At 57.0% G+C, this 19,468-nt stretch overlaps 1 protein-coding gene across 11 annotated transcripts in view; it reads right to left on the reverse strand.

Annotated features, from left to right (window-relative positions):
• Positions 1-16,740, reverse strand: part of RNF213 (ring finger protein 213) — a 115,336-nt gene extending 98,596 nt beyond the window's left edge. For 2 of the 11 annotated variants that reach the window (XM_070559734.1, XM_070559729.1), the window contains exons 1-3: positions 15,617-15,799; positions 14,097-14,238; positions 2,664-2,890 (exon numbers count right to left, since the gene is read on the reverse strand). In XM_070559734.1, coding sequence (XP_070415835.1) covers positions 2,664-2,890; positions 14,097-14,193 — 324 coding nt within the window. In that variant the 5' untranslated portion in view covers positions 14,194-14,238; positions 15,617-15,799. Of the gene's footprint in view, positions 1-2,663; positions 2,891-14,096; positions 14,397-15,418; positions 16,376-16,617 lie in introns of those variants that run through there. The other 9 variants (XR_011522817.1, XM_070559730.1, XM_070559732.1 and 6 more) reach the window with 8 other exon arrangements.
• Positions 16,741-19,468: the final 2,728 nt, after the last annotated feature.

The raw sequence follows: 19,468 nt of genomic DNA on the forward strand, positions 1-19,468 counted from the left end.
CCCCCCCCCCCCAGGCTCGGGCTAATCTAGCCTTATTTACCCCGATTGTGCCCTTCCGCCCCCTGGGGTGCAGCTCTTTCGCTTGCCTCAATGCTTCTGAGGAACGTCCTCTACAGAGCTGCTTTTCCACCCTTAGGGAGTTCCAAGTAAGGAGCGGAAAAAGGCCAGTGCCCGCGTCACTCCTTCAGGGAACCCCAGACAGGTCAAATCAGAAGCACAGTCTGCCTCGGGCCCCAGGAGCCCACATCAGGACAGGCCTGCCACCTTCAGACAGCACCACGCGGGGAGGCAGCGGGGCGGGCTCTCCTCCTGCGGTCAAGTGGCCTTTTCTTGATTCCGCATTTGCCCAGTTACTGGAACCCTTGGACAATTTCCAAAGTTCCAATCAAGTTGATCCTTACAGTTTGGCTCATTTTTTTCGGTGATTCTCTGGAGGGACAGGGCCTTGGGGTTCCCTTCTCTGCCATTTTTGCTGATATCGCTCTACTGTACATTGGGGGGTTTTTTTGTTTTTGTTTATTTTGAGGAAGACTAGCCCTAAGCTAACTGCTGCGAATCCTTCTCTCTTTGCTGAGGAAGGCTGGCCCAGAGCTAACATCCATGCCCATCTTCCTCCACCCTACATGTGGGATGCCTACCACAGAATGGCTTGCCAAGCAGTGCCATGTCCGCACCCAGGATCCGAACTGGCAAACCCCGGGCTGCCGAAGTAGAACGTGCGTTCTTAACCACTGCACCACTGAGCCGGCCCCCGTACATTGTTTTTTTACTCTTTTTATTTATTTATCTATTTTATTAATCTTTTTATTTATTTTAATCTTTTATTTATTAATTATTTATTTATTGCTTATTTATTTTAGTCTTTTTATGTATCTATGTCAGTAATTTGATTGCAAGAATTCCCTCACATCTTTAATCTTTGCAAAAGTAACAGTTGGAGGCCACACTACATTCTGGCACAAAGATGATACAAACGGCACTCCCTGATGGTGGAATATTCCAGTGGGTTCCAACCCTGGGCCATAAAACAGTGAGGCTGTGATGAAATCCTATCTCAAACCTTCGGAGGCCTTTCTGAGGTTATTTTCTTACAATGAAATCAGACAAGCAGAAGAGCGGGTGGCAGGGCGCCTGCCTCGCTGGCTGGTCCCACCGCGTTTCCCTCATCACTGCCAGCGCTGGCTTTAAACCCATCCTTTCATTCGAAGGTTTAGTATCATATCTGGCAGCTCTTTGAATTTTCAGCGTTTGCGTTCGGAGGTGGAGCGTTACATGGTTCCTGGCCGTTTACATCTTCTCAACTGTGGACTACCTACCGCGGGCCACGTTTCTCCTGGGTTGATCACTGTTTTCTCCGGGATTTCTCAGAGCTTTTGACATAGTGAGGCAACTCACTCCTTCTGTTTCAGAGTCATCTGTTCCGTACCTTCCTCACCCTCAGGATTCATTGTTTTAATGACCATGGCTTCATAACGTGTTTTCGTTTAATCTGATACAGCAAGTCCCACTTGAGACTTTTCTTATTCAGTTTTCTTGGTTATTCTTGCCCATTTATTCTTCCAAAAGAGCCTTAAACTTACTCTAACAAGGTTAAAAAATAGGCCCTAATTCTGTTGGGCTCAATGTCGTTTTCAATCAGTGTCATGTATGCACCTCAATGGTGTGTGTTCCTTGATACTCATTTCGAGAGTTTACCCGAACTCTCAGTGTCCCACGGGGCCCAGGCTCTGAGCTGGCCATCCTGCTCTGGATGGGATTGCTCTCCAAGGGGAAGGACACACACACGCTCACACACACACACACATCCCATATATACACACTCCACACTGCCACACACGCCACACAATCACACTACAACACACACCACACACATACCCTCACAGCAGACCACAACGCTGTCCGCTGTGGCACTTCCCATCGGGACCGACCACTGCAAGGAAGAACTGAGGACCAGAAAGGAAACCAGCCCCAACCCAGACACAGAAAGACAATGGGCCCCTGTCAGCATCCAACAAGAAGCCTGGGAGCTGAGCCGGGCCGGCTGGGCCGGGACTGGCTGAGCTGCAGCACGGGAGCCCTTCTCTCCCGCCACACGCCCTGACCCTGTCCAGGCAACACCCTTGCGAGCCTCACGGGGGCTCCAGCCTGGTCACTTACTCAGGAGACGCCCTCCCAGCCTGATACTTATAGGTACTGATAGAGACGGAAGACGGCTCAGCCTTCCCCTGGAGAACCAGCATCCAGCAGCCAGCGCTATTTCCTGAGTCCCCACCCTTCCCTGGAGCTTGGAGGCCCAGAGAAGAGCCGAAGAGCCAGACACCCACATGGCAGAAGCTTCTAGGAGACACGGAAGAAAGGCAGTTGGAGACCCCAGAGGGATGGGAACCCAGAGACCATGCGACGAATCAGGCAGGGAAGCGGCAGCTCTGCCCCTGCCAGTGTGCAGGGGTCCGCGAGCTGGGCAGTGGCAGGCAGTTTTGGGGGCCGCTGGGCAGCAGTGCAGTGAGGCTGTCCTGGAGAGGATGCCGTGAGGACATGGGGGACCTTGTTCAGCCACTGAGGAAACCACAGCAGAAAACGCCCTCTCGGCAGAGCGAGAGCACGTGGGAAACGGGCAGAATCGCTCCTTCCAGACCCGCCCTCCCAGGGCCGGGCACACTCACTCTCTGCACCGTCCAGGAGGCATCAGAACAAGGCTCGTCCGCATTTTCCTGCCGATCACTTGAGCCTGAGGACAAGAAGGAGCTGCCATCCTCCTTCAGCTCTTGTCCACACTCCATTTCTGCCTGCGGGGCAGACGTCACCTTGGGGCCGCCTTCCTCCTTCAGCTCTTGTCCACACTCCATTTCTGCCTCCGGGGCCGACGTCACGGAGTGGTTCTTCTCAGAATCTACAGAGGCAGGGAAGGGAAGCAGAACTGTCACCCCAAAATATGCCTCTCTGGCATATTGATTATTTTTAGCTAGGCATTTTTAAGAAACAGCACACACAGGAGAGGCTCAGGAAACCGCCCAATGGTAAGAGGCATTTACATTTGTAAGGGAAATCTCCATTTGTAAGGGTGTCTCTCTGGCTGTTGGGGCAGAGGAGGATGACGTACTCTGGAAACTCACGGATGGAGAAGGCAAGGACTTAAACCTGCAGAAGAATCTTACCCTGCTTTACTGTGCGTTTCCAGGTCAGCTCCCATACGTGACTCCCCACCCCCAGCATCTCTTTTGCCTTTAGCTCAAGATGGTAAAATAAGGGGGTGGCTTTGGCCTTTGCGGAGTTACTCAGTCTTCCTGGGTCTCTCCCACATACACAGGAGCTACATACATCCTTAAGCTAGTTTGTGTTTCTCCTGGTGATCTCATATCAGTTGAATCATTAGACCAGTCTGGAAGGGAAGAAGGAACACTGTTCTGTTCCTACAGCAGACGCACACAGGTCACACCTCGGGGAAGGCAAGTGACCATCACTCAGGAAACCATGGGCCCTCCCAGGAGCATTGACAGAGCAGCCGGTCCTCCCTCGAGGTCCTTCCCCAGGTGCTGTGAGCCCAACGAGGTACAATCTCTGCTATTGGGTGGGCAGGAGAGACCTGGGCCCCCGGCCCCGGCCGCAAGGAGGGGCGAATCCCAGACAGAGAGCAGGCAGCCTGGATGTCCAGCCCCTCCCTCCCGATGTCCACATCAGCAGAGTCGCCTGGACCCTGACGTCTCAGCGGCACCTCCAACTCTGCAGCTCCAGGCCAGAACTTGCCCCCAGCACACCCTCCCCAGAGCAATTCCTCCTCCTTCTCGGGGGCCGGCGCCCCGCTCCCAGCCCCTCTCGCAGCAGGGCCTCCCTGGTCCCTGCACTCATCCATCCGTGCACCCGCGCTGGTCTGCCTCCAGAATCCCGCCCGTGTACAGCCGGCATCCACTCAGCACCAAGCACCTGCTGCAGTGCCCCCTCCCACACTGAACCTTTCAGGGGAGCCCCATTTCCAGACCTGAGTCTCGGTGCCCCCTCACACACTCTTGGGGGTTTTCTGCCTGGAACCCTCCCTTAGCCTGACCCCCAAGGCCCCAGACCCACCAGGGGCACCCATGCTCTGGGAGCTTCCTCTCACGGCCCCTTCCACTTCCCTCTCCCAGCACCATCTTACCACCGCCCTCCTCCTTCTCCGTAAGGCCTGGAAGGCAGGGACCGGTGGCCTTGTTCCCCTGGGGGGTCCCCAGGACCAGAACATACAAGGCCCTCAGGAACCATGAACGGACACAGAATTAACAACAAATACATTAAACGTCTACATACACACTCTGAGAACCTTAAGGCCAGAGGCCCAGAGCTGGAAGGTGACGAGACATGTTCGCACACTGAGACGTGAAGAAGCTCTTCTGATTTACACCCGATTTGGCCCGGACTGCACGTGAACTAAAGAAGCTGACTTAGGGCCTGTCAAACATACGTGGCCCCTCTGCTCTAACCACCAAAGGAAGGAGGCACTGAACACTGTCCCAAAGTGAAGAGCGCGTTCCGAGGGCAGGGACGCATCCCTCCCGTCCTGGAAGCCAGGATCGGTGCCCCTTGAAGATGCCTCCCTCCCCAGACGTGAGGGTCATGCTGACCTGCTGACCTGTAACTAAGCGTCTCTTTGAAACTTTGAGGAATCTGCATCCTAGACATGTTTGATGTTTGTTCTTTGCTCTAAAAAGGTGTAAAACTGGGACCAGCCCCGTGGCCGAGTAGTTAAGTTCAAGCACTCCGCTTCAGCGGCCCAGGGTTTCGCCGGTTCGGATCTTGGGCACGGACACGGCACCGCTCGTCAGGCCATGTTGAGGTGGCGTCCCACATGCCACAACTAGAAGCACCTGCAACTAGAATATACCACTATGTACGGGGGAGGTTTGGGGAGAAAAAGCGGAAAAAAGAAAAACAAAAAAGAAGATTGGCAACAGTTGCTAGCTCACTGCCAATCTTTAAAAAAAAAAAAAAAAAAAGTAGGGGCTGGCCCCGTGGCCGAGCGGTTAAGTTCACGCGCTCCGCTGCAGGCGGCCCAGTGTTTCATTGGTTCGAATCCTGGGCGCGGACATGGCACTGCTCATCAAACCACGCTGAGGCAGCGTCCCCCGTGCCACAACTAGAAGGCCCCACAAGGAAGAATATACAACCACGTACGGGGGGGCTTTAGGGAGAAAAAGGGAAAAAATGAAATAAAAAATAAAATTGTTAAAGAAAAAGGTGTAAAACTACTGAAAACCATGCTTCTCCAGAGCTTTCTTCCTTGGTGGACACTGCGCTCCCGGGCTAGTCCTCAGCTTGGCTCAAGTAAAACTCACTTTATCTTTCCTCTCTAGAGAATGGTTATTGGTTAGTTGCACTGACAAAGGATATCAGTAGTACACAGCAGCCTGGGGCCACTTTCCGTTGACGATAACTGAGGATTTTGACCTCCTCTCCCTTCCATCAGCCTCCACTGGGTGTGGGGCCCCGATTAGCCCAATCCTATCAGAACCTGGCATTTCCTCTAGCCCCAGTGCTTGGCAGGAAGTGCAGACCAACTCCAGGGACTGGGGTTTCCGACACATGGGCTCCTTGTTCCTGGCTGGACACACAGATCTGATGCACAGAAACTGGTGGACCAGTGTGCCTCCCTGAGGGCAGCCGGCCTGAGGACAAAGCAGGGCTGTGGGGCCCTAAGAAAGATGCAGAGCTATCTTGGGACAGAACGGGAGCCCTGCGTAAACCCGAACCCCTCGGTCTGGACCTGAGTGTGCGCCAGCACGGGCCTAACTCCTGCTGAGGAAGCGGGCAGCTGGCTTTCTGGTCATCTCCAATGTAAACAGCCCCAAAGACTGCGACAATCAGTAAGAAAACAAACACCAGCAACAAAAAGAACTTCCCAAAAGAAAAACAAGAGGCAGTTCAAAGAAGAAGAAATACAAGTGACCTCTTAACCCTCAAAAAGATGCCAGGCTTCCCCGCCGGTCCAGGAGTGAGAACGGAACCCAGAAGATGCCATTTCCACCCATTGATGAGCATTGACGAACAAGATTGACAATGCCCAGTGCCAGAGAGAGTGCAGGTGGAAACGAAACCCTACAGACACGGCTGCTGAGCCACAGGGAGTGGCTTTGTGCAGGGTGGTTTGAGAAGTTTCCATTGTAAATGCACCAGCCCTGGGGCCAGCAGCCCGGCTCCTGGGAGTGTCCTCCACACAAACAGGCTCTGGGGGCGAGATCCCCTGCAAGGATCTGGCCCAGCCGTGTGTGATATGGCAAAACAGCAAACACCGCAAGTGCTCGGGATGGGGCTGGTTGCTGAGTCAGGGCCTGCCTCGTGGCAGAGCAGAGGATGCTGCTGAAGCCGGGCCTCAGCGAGAGAACACAGAGCCGCGCCACATGAGGAAAGCAGAGCGTTCATCGTGTGACTCCACCAGCTTCCAGAAACACATGTGCATATTCCCATGCAGAGGAAACGTCTGGAAGGGGACACACAAAACAGATAATGGTGTTGTGTTAAGTGGGGATGTGAAGGGCCAGGGCTGGGGGCAAAGTCAGGGGGCTTCCCGGTTTCCACATCCTCCTGTAACATGCAGGTCACTATTTCTGTGATTATCAAAATAAAAAGCAAAGTAGTGGATTCAGTAAGAGCAAATGCTTAACTAGCCCTTAGCAGGCACTGTGCAGTGAAGCCACCACTACGGCAGGCGCTTTTCCAGCACACCACTGTGTGACAGATGCAAAAATGGAGGCACAGAGTCAGGCGACCTGCCCAGGTAGCAAGTGGAGGGGCAGGGCTGGAACCCGGGCATTGCCCTGCCTCCCACGGCTTCGCAGACACTGGTGCTCTGGGCTGTGGTCCTCGTCCCCCGGACTTGTGGCTGAATCAGAGCAAATTCTTGTCCCCTGCTGCCCCGTGAAGCGTGGGGCTCACCAGGTGCGAGCACGGGCCAGACGATCTCCGTGCAGCGGCCGTGCAAATAGGTGCGTGTGCAGGGGGACAGATGCACAGCTGTCCGGAGAGCCCAGCGGGTCTGAGCGCCCCTTCACACCGATCCCAAATCCAGGCAGCGGCTGACTAGCACGGAAATGGGGGAGGAAACCGTGACCTCCCAGGCAACCCTAAATCACAGCCACAGTAAAACGAGGACAAACGGCACACAAAATTAGTTCAACCTAAATCGGTCAGCGGCATCGCCTCCAAGGCCGAGGCTCCCAAGCGAGTCTGGGTCTGCAGTGTGCAAACCCCTGGGCACCAGCAGCCAGCTGGGGACCCCCAGCAATCCCAGCCCCTCCCTCAACTGGAAAAAGGGGCTGCAGCTTCCGTGCCCTGAAGGCTGAAGGAGTAACTCGTGCTTCAACGTGGTTAAAATGGTCCTTTTTACGTTATGAACGTTTCACCACAATTAAAATAAAAAACCCAGCACAAAGAACTACACAACCCTCCCAGCCGCCCCTCCTCCCACCCCGCCAGCCCCTGTGACAGGTGCGGTGGGCACAAACCCACAGCCCTGCCAGCAGCCACGGAAACCAAACGTCCACACCAGCAGGCCCACAGGCGCTAACAGGATGTGTGATAAGGGGGCACCTGGGGAAGGGACAGCCCAATCTGGGCCCCAGCGGGGCTGTTCCAAGTGGACACAGTCACCTGTCCCTCACACACCCACCCTGGGGGACCCCGCATCCATGGGGCATCTACTCCCACACCCCGCGGCCAGGTCACGCAGAGCCTGCCAGGGCCCCCATGAGCCCCCGGAGCCTCCTGAGAGCCCCACAGGGACCCCAGTATCTGGCCCCTCACCAGCCCAGCCTCCTACACTCTCACCCTTTCCTAGCTGATGCCTCACCCCACCCACGTCCCAGGCCAGGCTGAACCCCAGACCCGCCGTACCCCCCGCAGGCAGGATGGTTCCTTCCCTGACCCCTCCATCACCGTCCGCCCAGAGCGCAGCTGCCTCCTGAGCTCCCCAGAGGCCCCCCAGCCCTTCCCCAACTCCTAAGGGGGTCAGGGCTTCTCATGTTACTTTTTTCCATTATAAAAACATCTTTAAGAAAACTTAGAAAATGCATAAAATAAAAAAGAAATGGGGCCGGCCATGGGGCCGAGTGGTTAAGGCAGCATCCCACATGCCACAACTAGAAGGACCCACAACTAAAAAATATACAACTATGTATGGGGGGATCTGGGGAGAAAAGGCAGAAAAAAAAAAGAAAGAAAGAAATACACTGCCCAGAATTTCATTCACCCCATGAAAATAACCTTCCAGCGCTCCAGGTGGCGGTTCCCTCTGGGTCCCCGGAGCGCCAGCGAGGGCAGCGGGAACTGGGGTGGGGAGGGGCTCCTGACCTCCCTACCCTGCTGGCCCCACTGGCATTCGAAGCCCTCCACCATCAGGCCGGCCCAACATCAGCCCCGGCAAAGCCAGCCACCTTCCATCCATGCCCAGGCCTGCCTGGAACTCTCCGCACACTCCCTTCCAGGCCTTTACCCGTGTGGCCTCCCAGTCTCCCCCAAGACCCAGACGTCCTGGCACCTCTGGGCAGCTGCGCTGTGGCCTCCCCTGGCCCCACAGATCCCGGCCCTGCCCAGGCTCCCAAGGGACCGGCCTCGCCTGCAGCATCAGAGCCCAGCAGCTGGGATGCCCCGAGCCCATGGGCTGCCTGGCAGACACACAAGAGGCTGAACGGAGGAGACGCCCATCAACAGCTCCAGCCAAGTCCCCAGTATCTTGGTTTCGGTTTCTATTCCTGTAAATAGAGAGGCATGGCCAAGTGAGAGGGAGCAAAGAAGAAGCCTGGTAAGCAGGAAGTGATGTGTGCTCCAGGGTGTCGCATGTTAAGCCCCCCGCCCTTGGGGAAGGTCAGGGGCCATGGGAGCCAGGCAGGAAACCGACAGCATCTCATCACTCAACGGTCAGGTCCTCGGCCCTACTGTGTGCCCCACACTGAGTGCCTAGGGCCCAGGCCCTGCCCCTGCCCAGCGGCAGGTGTGGGACTACCCACAGTGACCCAGTCCTAAGGACAATGGCCCTGTCCACCGCTCACAGTGCTCACGGAGGAGAAGCAGGCCAACCAGAAGCCAGCCGGCCCCCAGCAGCGTTCAAAGCCTTAGCCCCTCATGCCAGCAGGGGCACCAAGCATCTCGGGGGCGAGGGCTGTCTGTCCTGGGAGTGATTGTGCCCTGTGAAGAGCTGGTGGCCCTGGCATGACCTCTGACGTGGCCGAGGTGGACGGCTGCCCTGCCTGCTCCTGTATCTGCCGGGACGGGCACTGCTCTGGAAGGTGACCACTGGGTCTGCTTCAAGCATTCGGTGAAAATGCCACAAGCCCATCTTCTCAGACAGGTCGTCCCTCCTCCGTTCTGCTGCGTGTCCCAAGCGTGTTGCAGCAAGCACGTTTGCCACATAACTAATTGGCCATAAGGTAATTTTGCCATAAGCGTGAAAATAAAAAAATAAAAGAAGGACATTAAAATCAATAACAATATTAAAAAGACTCTACTGCAAGAAACGAAAATACAAAATATTTGAATATACTTAAAATGCGCAGATTCCCGGCAATACTGCGCACATCACCAGTTTCGTTTCGTGCACTGTGCCCACCCGCCGTCTTCAAGGCCGATGATAGAGCTCCTTTTTTTTTTTTTCCCCAAAGATTTTATTTTTTCATTTTTCTCCCCAAAGCCCCCTGGTACATAGTTGTATATTCTTCACTGTGGGGCCTTCTAGTTGTGGCACGGGGGACGCTGCCTCAGCGTGGTTTGATGAGCAGTGCCATGTCCGCGCCCAGGATTCGAACCAACGAAACACTGGGCCGCCTGCAGCGAGCGCGTGAACTTAACGACTCGGCCACGGGGCCAGCCCCTGATACATCTTCTTGTTTGTTGATTCTTCTCCTCATTCGGCATCACACTTTTTTTTTCTTTTTTGCTAAAACGTCTTCCTTCGTTAAGACAGGTGTCAGTATTGCCAAATACCAGGATGCGTACGGGTAGCTGAGCTCTGGATCGTGCTGTGAAAGCCTTCCGCATCGTTCTTTGTTCTGGGCGTGTGGACACGGGTGCCCTGATGGACGTTCCAAGGTCGTGGAGTAACGTGGGTTCAGCCCTGTGCCTCCGAGGCCCTGGGCTCCTCCCACCCCCCACCCTCACCCTGGCGCCGCCTGTTCCTCATCACATAGACCAGGTGAATGCGGGGGCTGGAGGGTGGCAGGGGCCATGGCAGGGGAACTGAGGGCAGGGAGACCTGCGTGGGGGGTCACCCACTCATTCATCACATTCTCTATGGAGGGCCCACTGTGACCCGGGCCTTTGGACCAGGATTGCTAACTGACACGCTATCATTTCCCAGGAGAGGACACACCCAGCTTTACACTCTCGTCTTATTTCACGCTTCCAGTAAGTCTCACCTCTGTATCTTCGAATATCCACGGAGAAACGAAACCAAACTGTCAACCAATTATTGTATCTTTCATGGCAAAATTGCCTTACGGCCAATTGGTTATGTGACCAAAACGTGCAAAAATGCTTGTGGCAAAGGTGTTTATGGCAAAACTACCTAGAACCATCCTTATGGCATGCCAGGAGCCGTGTTACCGACGCCTACAGGCGTCTGACAGGGTCCGGGCTGAGAAGCGCCGAGGGTTGCAGGGACGCCCCTCGGTGAAGAATGGCCGGCCGACACCCCTGATATTTTCTGAAATGTATGCATGCATGCTTTCTATCAAGGTTATGACTATACTTGTTTCTGCTTTTTATTCTTGAAGATATATAATTTAACTTAGCTTTTCAGCCTGATGCCTTACTAGCAAAATGATATTTTCTCCGGGCAGTGTGCTCAAGGGACAAATAGTCCTACCCCCTGAAAGACAAAGGAATGCTTTCACACCCTAAGGGGCGCCGGGAATGTAAAGATGTTTAACTACCCGCTGAGAACACACATAGTCCTGGGGATAAGATACCTGGGAGTTGCTTTTTGTTCCCATTAACCATCTCAACAATGACTAGATGATCGATGGGGGCAGGGGTAGCTCCCCCAGGACGTGAACAGACGGAATGCTGTCCTGTGCGGATGTCTGGACCTTCTCTCTGCCTTTGATCTAACTTTACCATAAATTACCTTTGTTTCTGAACCCACAGATCTCTACATGAAGAATAGAAGATTCAAATAGACCCCATCCCTGATGTCAATGTATATTCGTCCCAAAGTAGTAGAGGAAGTCATTTCTATACCCTTTAAAGTTTAGAAGTTAAATTTAAACTTGTTCTACTACAACAGATGCTAAGCTACCTATCTCCTTTGGTTTAGAGGCAATAAATAATAGTTAATTGCGGAAAAGATGATCATTAACGTTATGCTCTACAGAATGGAATGCTAATAAAAATTCTTGTGCTTGCTTTGCACTTCCTTATCTCTCTGAGAACATTTGTAGAGCTATTTCTGTACTAATCCTGAAAAATATATGAACGACACTTGTGCACAGTAAAGAGAGACTTGATTGCACCGACTCAAGTCTCACGTCTCTCTCTTCCTTCACTGCGCCGACTCCGTCCCTCCTTCAGGAACCTGGACTCAGCTGGAGCAGGACTCCAGCAATGGCAAACACACGAGTTACCTGCAGCAGCCCTGTTGGGAGCCCCTCACACCGGATGAAAGGAGGGGCAGGGGAGAACCAGCCCTCCCGGAGACCCTCCGGGAGCATCTTCCCAAAGTCAGTCTCCAGGAGGCGCAGGCCCAGAGACTCAGCTGAAGCCCCTCGGTTACTCTGTTCGCCCGCCACCCACCACCACTGCTCAGCTGCCAGCCAAGGACCACCCTGTTTTACCTCCTTACAATAATTCATTTCAACCCCGAGGCCTAACTTAACCCCCTAACACCTGCCTGAGCCCCGCCCCCCACTACAGACTGGTGCTGGCAGGGGCTGGAGCTGTTCATCCACCCAGCCTGGGTGGGCTGCTCTCCAGAGCAGGTGCAGGGTGCTGCCAGCACCCTATCTTTCCTTCCTCCGTGCTGAGGCCAGCGAGTCCTCCTAGGGCACAGACGACAGAGCCACCTGCCTGAGTTCAAACCCTATCTCTGCCAGTTGCTAGCTGTGTGACTGTGAGTGAGTTACTTAACCTCTCTGTGCTTCACTCTTGACATCTGTAAAATGGGAATTTGCCATAGGTCCTCCCTCAATACTTAGCACAGCGCTAGGCATATCACAGATTAGCCTATTGGTTTGGTTTGGTTTGGTTTAACCTCCCTAAGGCTCCCCACCCAGGCAGATGTTCTAGTGACCAGGGGTGGGGAGCCCAGGCGGGTGGGCAATTCCTCCTGGACACCAGGAGCTCAGCCACACCATGATTCAACATCTGGACCGCAAGGAATCAATGGTGAGAGTGGACACTCAGCCAGCTACCAAGTGTGCGTGTGACTCTGCGACCCCACAAGTCCCCAGCATTCCACAGGAAAGGACGGAGCCCTCAGGGTGACTCTCAGCCAGAGGCCCCCCAAAGAGCGCCTCCTCCAGCAGAAGAAAATCAGTACAACAAAAACCCGCAACCAAAAGCAGCCGCCTCGCCACACGCCTCGCAGCCCAACAGCAGCATGTGCCCCACGAACACTTTGTACAAACACGGCAGACACAGGAATGCCCGCAGGCCCGGCTCCACCCCCCAGCACAAAGCACACCCTCGGACGTGACCCGAAGGTGGGCATGCAACAAGGTCTGCTGCTGACTCTGCACACGCGCACACACACGCAGCAGCGCACTTAGAAAACATACGTGGTCTCTAGTGAATTATTTCTTGAACACCCATGGTGTGCCAGGCACTGGGCATGGGACTCAGGAGAGCAAGCGTCCCCGGGGAGCCACAGGCTGCTGTGGTCCAAGTGCTACAAGGACAAACAGCTGGTGGAGTACAACTGGGAGTGTGGGGGAGGGGCAGGTAGCCACTTTCAAAGGGGCGGTCAGCGTGGGTTTCGAGGGAAGGAAACAATTGAGCAAAGAGTGGAAGGAGGGGAGGAGGGGAGCTGGGAGGAAACACACCACTGAGGAAAGGTGTGTTCCAGGCAGAGGGGACAGGCAGTGCAAAGACCCTGGGGTCAGAGCATGCCTAGTGTGTCCTAGGAAGGGCAGGGAGGCCAGTGGGCTGGGGGGCAGCAGGAGAGGCAGTCAGAGGGCATGGGAAGGGGCATTAGTGCACGTCCTTGCAGCGAAATGGTCGGGGGAGGGATACAACTCCCTGAGCAGGTTCTGACCACGCAGCCCAAGGGTCTTCTGGGAACTGGATGTAGGGTATGAAGGAAGTAAAGGAATGGAGGTTGGTGCTGGAGTTTGGGCCGGAGGGGTGGGAAGGATGAGTTGGCCTGGGGAGGTAGGGAGCCTGAGGGGGCACGTTTTGGGGGAAGATAGGAGCTGGGCTTCAGAGATGGGAAGCTGAGAGGTCAGACATCCAGGCCCAGAGGCCACAGAGTGGGCGGAGTTAAGGTGACAGGTCCAAGACAAAAGGATTAACTCCGGCACTACCAAAGCAAGGCGGCACTTAAAACCAGGGAACCGGGTGAGGTCACCAGAGAAATGGAGAAAAACAGCCCGAGGGAGGCGGGAAACCACAGTCTGAGGTCCGGAGTCTGCCCAGGCCCACCCGCCGTTGTGCCCCCGCTCCTGTGGTCACGCACCGACCGGAGTCTGCCCAGGCCCACCCGCCGTGGTGCCCCCGCTCCTGTGGTCACGCACCAACCGGCCACCCCTCGCAGGGAGGGGCCTGTGCCAGCTGTGGGGACCCCTCACCCCATGGTAGCACCTGGCACGTCACTCCCATGCAGCATCCTATGAAACTGCCACCACCTCCTCAGCTCAGCCCGACACTTCCCGTCCCCACAGGGAAAGGGGCACCTCGAATCCTCTCCACGAAATGAAATCGAAGCTCTTAAAAGTGACAGGCACCTCGGGCAAGGGACCCGACAGAACTGTTAACACAGTGCTTCTTCTAGAAAGCGCTCTTTAGTCATGAAGCCCTCACTCTCCTCGCCTGCGCTGCCTGCTGGCCAGTTTCCATTTCTGGGAAAGGAGGCGGCCCGAGCAGACAGCGCACCCCACCGCCCCCACTCGGCACCCCCTACCCCATCAGCACCGGGACCTTACCTGGGGCGGGGGCTGCAGGAGGCAGCCTCTGTCCACACTGGCTGCAGAACCTGGGGGCTTCCTCTTTGGAAACATGCCGGCACGAAGGACACTCCATACCTCCGGGCAGGGGGCTTCAGGAGGCCGGCACGCCCCTGCAGACCTGGAAGCAAGAGCAAGAGTCCCGCGGCAGCCGGCTATATAGCGAGCCACCTGTCATGTGACCACAGCCCTGCTTCAGTTTCATTTTCTGGGAAAGTGAAATTACAGCAGCCCAGAAGGTCCCCCTGCTCAATAGAAACCCAGCCCGGGCACCTCCCCTGCCTCGCTCACAGCCCTCCCTCAGCTAGTCCCCCCCCTCCCACTCCCTCTGTCCGGAGCTCCTGATGGGTCCAGCACCACTTCCTTCTCTGCTCCTCCCCACCAGGCTCGCCCCTCCCGGCATCCTGAACTCTCCATCCCTCAGTGAATCTAAAACTCTCCAGCTGGGCTGGGACTGGGGGCAGGTACAGCTGAGAACTCAGGGGATGGGGGATGGAGGGGAGTGTTCCAGGCAGAGACACAGCATGTGCAAAATCCCGAGATAAGACATGGGGTGAGGGTGCCGGCTGTGTGCCGGGGCAAGGGGCTCACAGAGACAAAAGTGCCTGGCTCCCGGGGACATGAGGATTAGGTGAGGCACACAGGGACGGCCCTTACAGGACCGAGGAAATGTTGGCAGCCGCTGGCTGAGTCGGAGCCCACCCCAGGGACCATCCTGCATGGGGCAGCCCAGGGCGAACAGGGCTAGTGGTCAGGACTCCTCATAACTGGCCAGCAGTCGGGATTTCTAATAACGGGGCTGACAGTCAGGATTCCTAACAATGGGGGTTGCCATCTACGAAGCCCGCACTCCTCTCACTGACCATCTGGCCCCCAGAACATCCTCTCTGGGGGTGGCAACAAACCAAGGTCAGGATCATGCTTGTCCACCCAAGGCCAAGACTCAGGCCAAGAATCTGCTGGCTCTGGGGGCCACTGAGTGCATCCAGGGTGACGGTGGAGATGGGCATCTTGGCTCTTGGGACACAAAGATCCCCCTGCCACCTTCTCTGCTGGCTTCAGACCCAAGAACTCTGCCAGAGCAGTGGTTCAGCCGCTCCATCGCCAGCTGGGAGGACACCCAGAGGGCCCTCAGGCTGTGTCCTCTCTGCTCCCACCCTGCTGCCAGCCCATGCCTCCCCTTCTCACTTCCTCTGTGGCACGGATAGCTGACTACCACCTTTGGTCTCCACCAGGTGGTGAGCTCTTGGGGCAGGGCAGCGCTGGACCACAGGTTGCCTGGCCCCCACCTTGCCCCTCACCTCCACTGGCCCCCTGAAGCAACCACCGTGGTGGTCTGGACCTCTCTCTTTCCTCAAGGTGTCTTCCCTCTCTCCAGTGCTCAGCTGCCCCACAGACCAGAAAACTCACAGACAGGCTCAGAAATCCTCGCTCAAGAGTCCTATTGTTTCTCGCCTGCACCAGGGGCCTGAGGGCAGAAATGGACGCCGGGCACTCACACTTCTCTATTCAGTCAGCGTCTTGACTTTTCCCTTCCCCTTTTCCCGGCCACAGAACCGCGCCAAAACTCAACGCCCATCCCCACAACCACCAGCAGCGAAAACCAGGAGGCTGGGTGGGGGTGGGGGTCGCCCCCCCCCCCCCTTTGCACTCCCTCATTCTCTGCCCTCCCGGGCCTCCCCAGGGCCGCGCCCGACCGGGGCGGAGCCACCGTGCCTTGCGCCCCTGGCCGCGGGCAGCCCTGCAAAGTCGGGGAGCCCTGCGCTCCGGCCGCGCGGTGGAGTGGCCGGAGAATAACGGCATCAAAAGTTACTCTGAAATAAAGATACGGGCATCTTTTCGCAACACTTTTCCGTTGTTGAAATTAGTGAAAGAGAAGGATTCCGTTCCGGGGTGGAGGCGCAGGCCCCAGGTCTGGCCGGCCCCGTCCACGACCCTGCGGCCCCTGCCGCGGCCCCAGCCGGGGGCAGCGCTGTCCCGGGTTCAAAGCGCGCCCGGCGCTTCCCGGCTGGGTTGAGGGGTGGGGCGGGAGGAGTTCGCGCCCGCGCCTAGGCCTCCCGGAAGGTCCCCGGGACCCCCGGAATGTGCGCTGCCCCCGCCGCGCGCCCACCTGCTACCCGCGGGGCGGGGCTGGACCCGGGAACCGGCAGCGAAACCGAAACTCGGCGCCGCAGGAAGAGGCGGCCGGATGCGGTGCATCAGGACGCAGGCGCCGCTTCCCGGGGACGCCTCGGGCCGGGCCGCCGCGACCCAGACCCCGCCCCGCCGCGGGACCGGCAGCACTGCAGCCACGGGGCCTCGTCCCGCTGGTCCGCATCCCGACCCGTGGGACACCCCGTACCCATGGGACCCTGCGCCCGGCACTCACGGGACCCCCGGACCAGAACCCACGGGACGCAGCATCACGCCCCGCGGACCCGCAACCCCGGATTCCTGTCCCGTAAACTGGCACTCCGCCCAGCGGGACCCCGCCCCCCGCAGCCCGCCCGGCAGCCCGCACCTGCGGCGACCCTCGCTCCCACGCCGCCGCCGGCCTGTGCGGTTTCGTCGCTTGGGCGCCGAGTCCCCCTCGCCCGCTTCTGCCGGCGCTGCGGGGTTCGCGCGGGTGTGGCTGGTTTTCCCCCGCCGGATGGCGCCCCCCAGTGGACCCCGCGTCTCCTCGGGGGAGGCGCCTCCTGCCGCTGTGCCCGCGGGGCAGGTGGCCGGGGGAGCCCCGATTCCGGCCCGGCAGGGTCCGCACCGCGGCCGGGCCCCGGAGCCCTGGGTGGTCGAGACCCGCGCGCATCCCCAGCCTCGGCCGCCCAGCAACTTGGGCAGTGTCCGCGACCTTGCAGAGCCGGCGGCCAGCCCGGGAGGGGCCCGGTGACTGGAGGCAGGTTGCTCAGCGGAGCCTCAAGCCACTGGGTGGCAAAGTGGAGGTCACTAGCCCCACCGTATCCGGGACTTGCACTGATTAAGTGACCAGAGGGACCGGTGGCAGTGGAGGTTTCGCTGGGCCCGCCCAGCTCCGTTGGTCACTGGTAAAGCGAGAGGCTGCCCCCGCCATGGCTCAGTTTCCTCACCTGTGAGGCTTATAGTCCCACATCTTAGGGCTGTTGGAGAATTAATAATAGTCATAATACAGCAAACGCTGGTGTTCCAGGCCCCAAGCAAAGTGCTTGATGTGTATTGTCTTATTTCCTCCTCATCGTCCTCTCCCCGCAGACCAGCACAGCCTGAGAGCACCTGTGGGGAGCCTGGCATGCCACCCACGTGCTGCTACAAATGCCAGTTAGATGACTGTTATTAAATTTAAAAGGCTGTTCCCTCCTGCCCGCTTCTCTGACTGTCTCCTCCTCCCACACACTCCAGTCACACCGTTTCTCCTCTGGGCCGGGAGCAGCAAGCTCTGTCCTTCTTGGGGTTCCCCTCCCGCAGTGCCTGCCCTTTGCAGGGCTGGCTTCTCTCGGCCATTCAAGGTCTGAGCTCAGGCAGTGCTCGGGGAACACTAAGCACAGGTCGCCAAGCATTATCTGGTATTTATTGGCAACCTGCAGTAGCTGCCAGGCCCACTTTACAACCAGCCACGCCTGCTGTCTGGGTCTTCTGGATCCCAGCACAATCTAGGCCTGTGTCTGCTGCTGGGGCCTTCAACCTTGCGGTGACCTGGCAGAGGCCCCAAGAGAGAGAGCTTGTCCTGAAAGTAGAGAGTGCCAGGCAAGACAGGCTGGACACAGTGTCACAGCCTGTTGTTCGAGGGCAGCAGACTGAACCGGGCTGGCCCTTCTAGGTCCTGGCGGAACAGGGGGGCTCCGTCAGAACCCAGAGACTGCTCCCAGTGCTCAAAGACCCTCCACGGCGGGATTCCTCTGGGGGAAAGGCAAGTGAAGGGGGAAACCCAGTCCTACCCCACACTGCCATGTGCCACGTTAGATATGGGGGGACGCCAGCAGGGCTCAACCGTGTCCAACAGAGTTTAGGCCAAAACCCAGATGCCCTGCTAGGCTGGGTGGCACCTCCTGTGTGGTCCACAGGGACGGCCTATGGACCCTGCCAACATCAGAACCCTGGTCCTGCCCCAAAGTAACAGGGTGTCATTGAAGAGCCAGCAAAATAGGCACCACTGTCAGAACACGGCAGCCCAGCAGGTCTGGGTGCAGTCCTGGACAGTCACATGGCCTGAGAAAGCGCATTCACCTGCCTGGTGCAGCATCTTTGATGATAAAACCCGACACGGCCTTTTCTTGGTGAGAGAGGCCCGCAAAGGGAGGTGCCTTTTGGCTTTTAAGGCCATTTTATTGTTCCCAGGGGGATAGTCTCTCCACCTCCTTCTCTAGGAATGACGAAAGCAGTAAAGGGATTTTTTTTAAACCCCGCCTTAGAGAGCCCGGGGTCGCTGTCCTCCTGCAGCGTCTCTGCGCCCCCAGCTTAATATGTGGTTCAAGATACATGACGCTCCAGCTGGACGGCCAGGTCACCCACTCTAGCAAGTCCTCCTTCCACCTTTCGGGTCCAGTCCAGCCCGGCTAACCCAGCGCTGCAGCCGCAACATGCATTCGTGACGCCAGAAATGCTAGCCCTCCCCCAGCAGAGGAGGAAGCCCGCCTGGAGCAGGAGCCGCGACGCCCTGCTTTCTGAGAGGTCGGTGCGCAGCATGGTCGGCCTGTTTGGACAGGTGCAGAATGGAGCCAGCAGGTGTTCCAAAGGAGCTGGAGGTTCTGCTGAGCACCTCCCCAGTGGCCCCATCAGCAGGACAGCTAAACCGCAGACAGTCAGCCGTCCAAAGAACCAAGTCCAGACACGCACACAGGACGCACAGAACAAAGGAGAGACGTCCTGCATGCTCCCCGAGAAGACCCCTGACCTTCCAGTTCCCCATCTATCGATGCAATGAGTGTCTACGCTGAAATATGCAGCAATTTTAAAATAATAAAAAATAGTATAACAGAAATAAATTATAAATGTAACACATGATCTAACGTAATTAGAAAATCACAAACTACGAGGACAACAGCAGGTGCAGTTCACTTTGCGGGGCCGAGCAAGGAGCAGACAGAGATGGACTGGGTGGAAGAGGAGGATGGGGTCTGGGATGAAGGCAGGAGGAAGCCAGAGGGCTTGACAAAAGGTTTTAGGTGGCACCACCTCCAGCTTTGTCCCTGAAAAGACAGTGAGGTGGATGCTGCAGGCTTGAGTGGGCAAGAGGCCTCTCCTCTTGGCCCAGTGTTCACAAAGGGCCTGGCTCCTCATGCAAGATGTGCCAGGGGAAAGCCTGCCAGGTCGTTATTCCCCGGATCAGCTGCATGACATCAGGACAGGAGCCCAGTGACTTAGCCACACTGTTCACCTGGCCAAACGCAGTGTAACCTGGT

This window comes from Equus przewalskii, chromosome 10 (assembly GCF_037783145.1).
Source record: "Equus przewalskii isolate Varuska chromosome 10, EquPr2, whole genome shotgun sequence".
Taxonomy (NCBI): domain Eukaryota; kingdom Metazoa; phylum Chordata; class Mammalia; order Perissodactyla; family Equidae; genus Equus; species Equus przewalskii.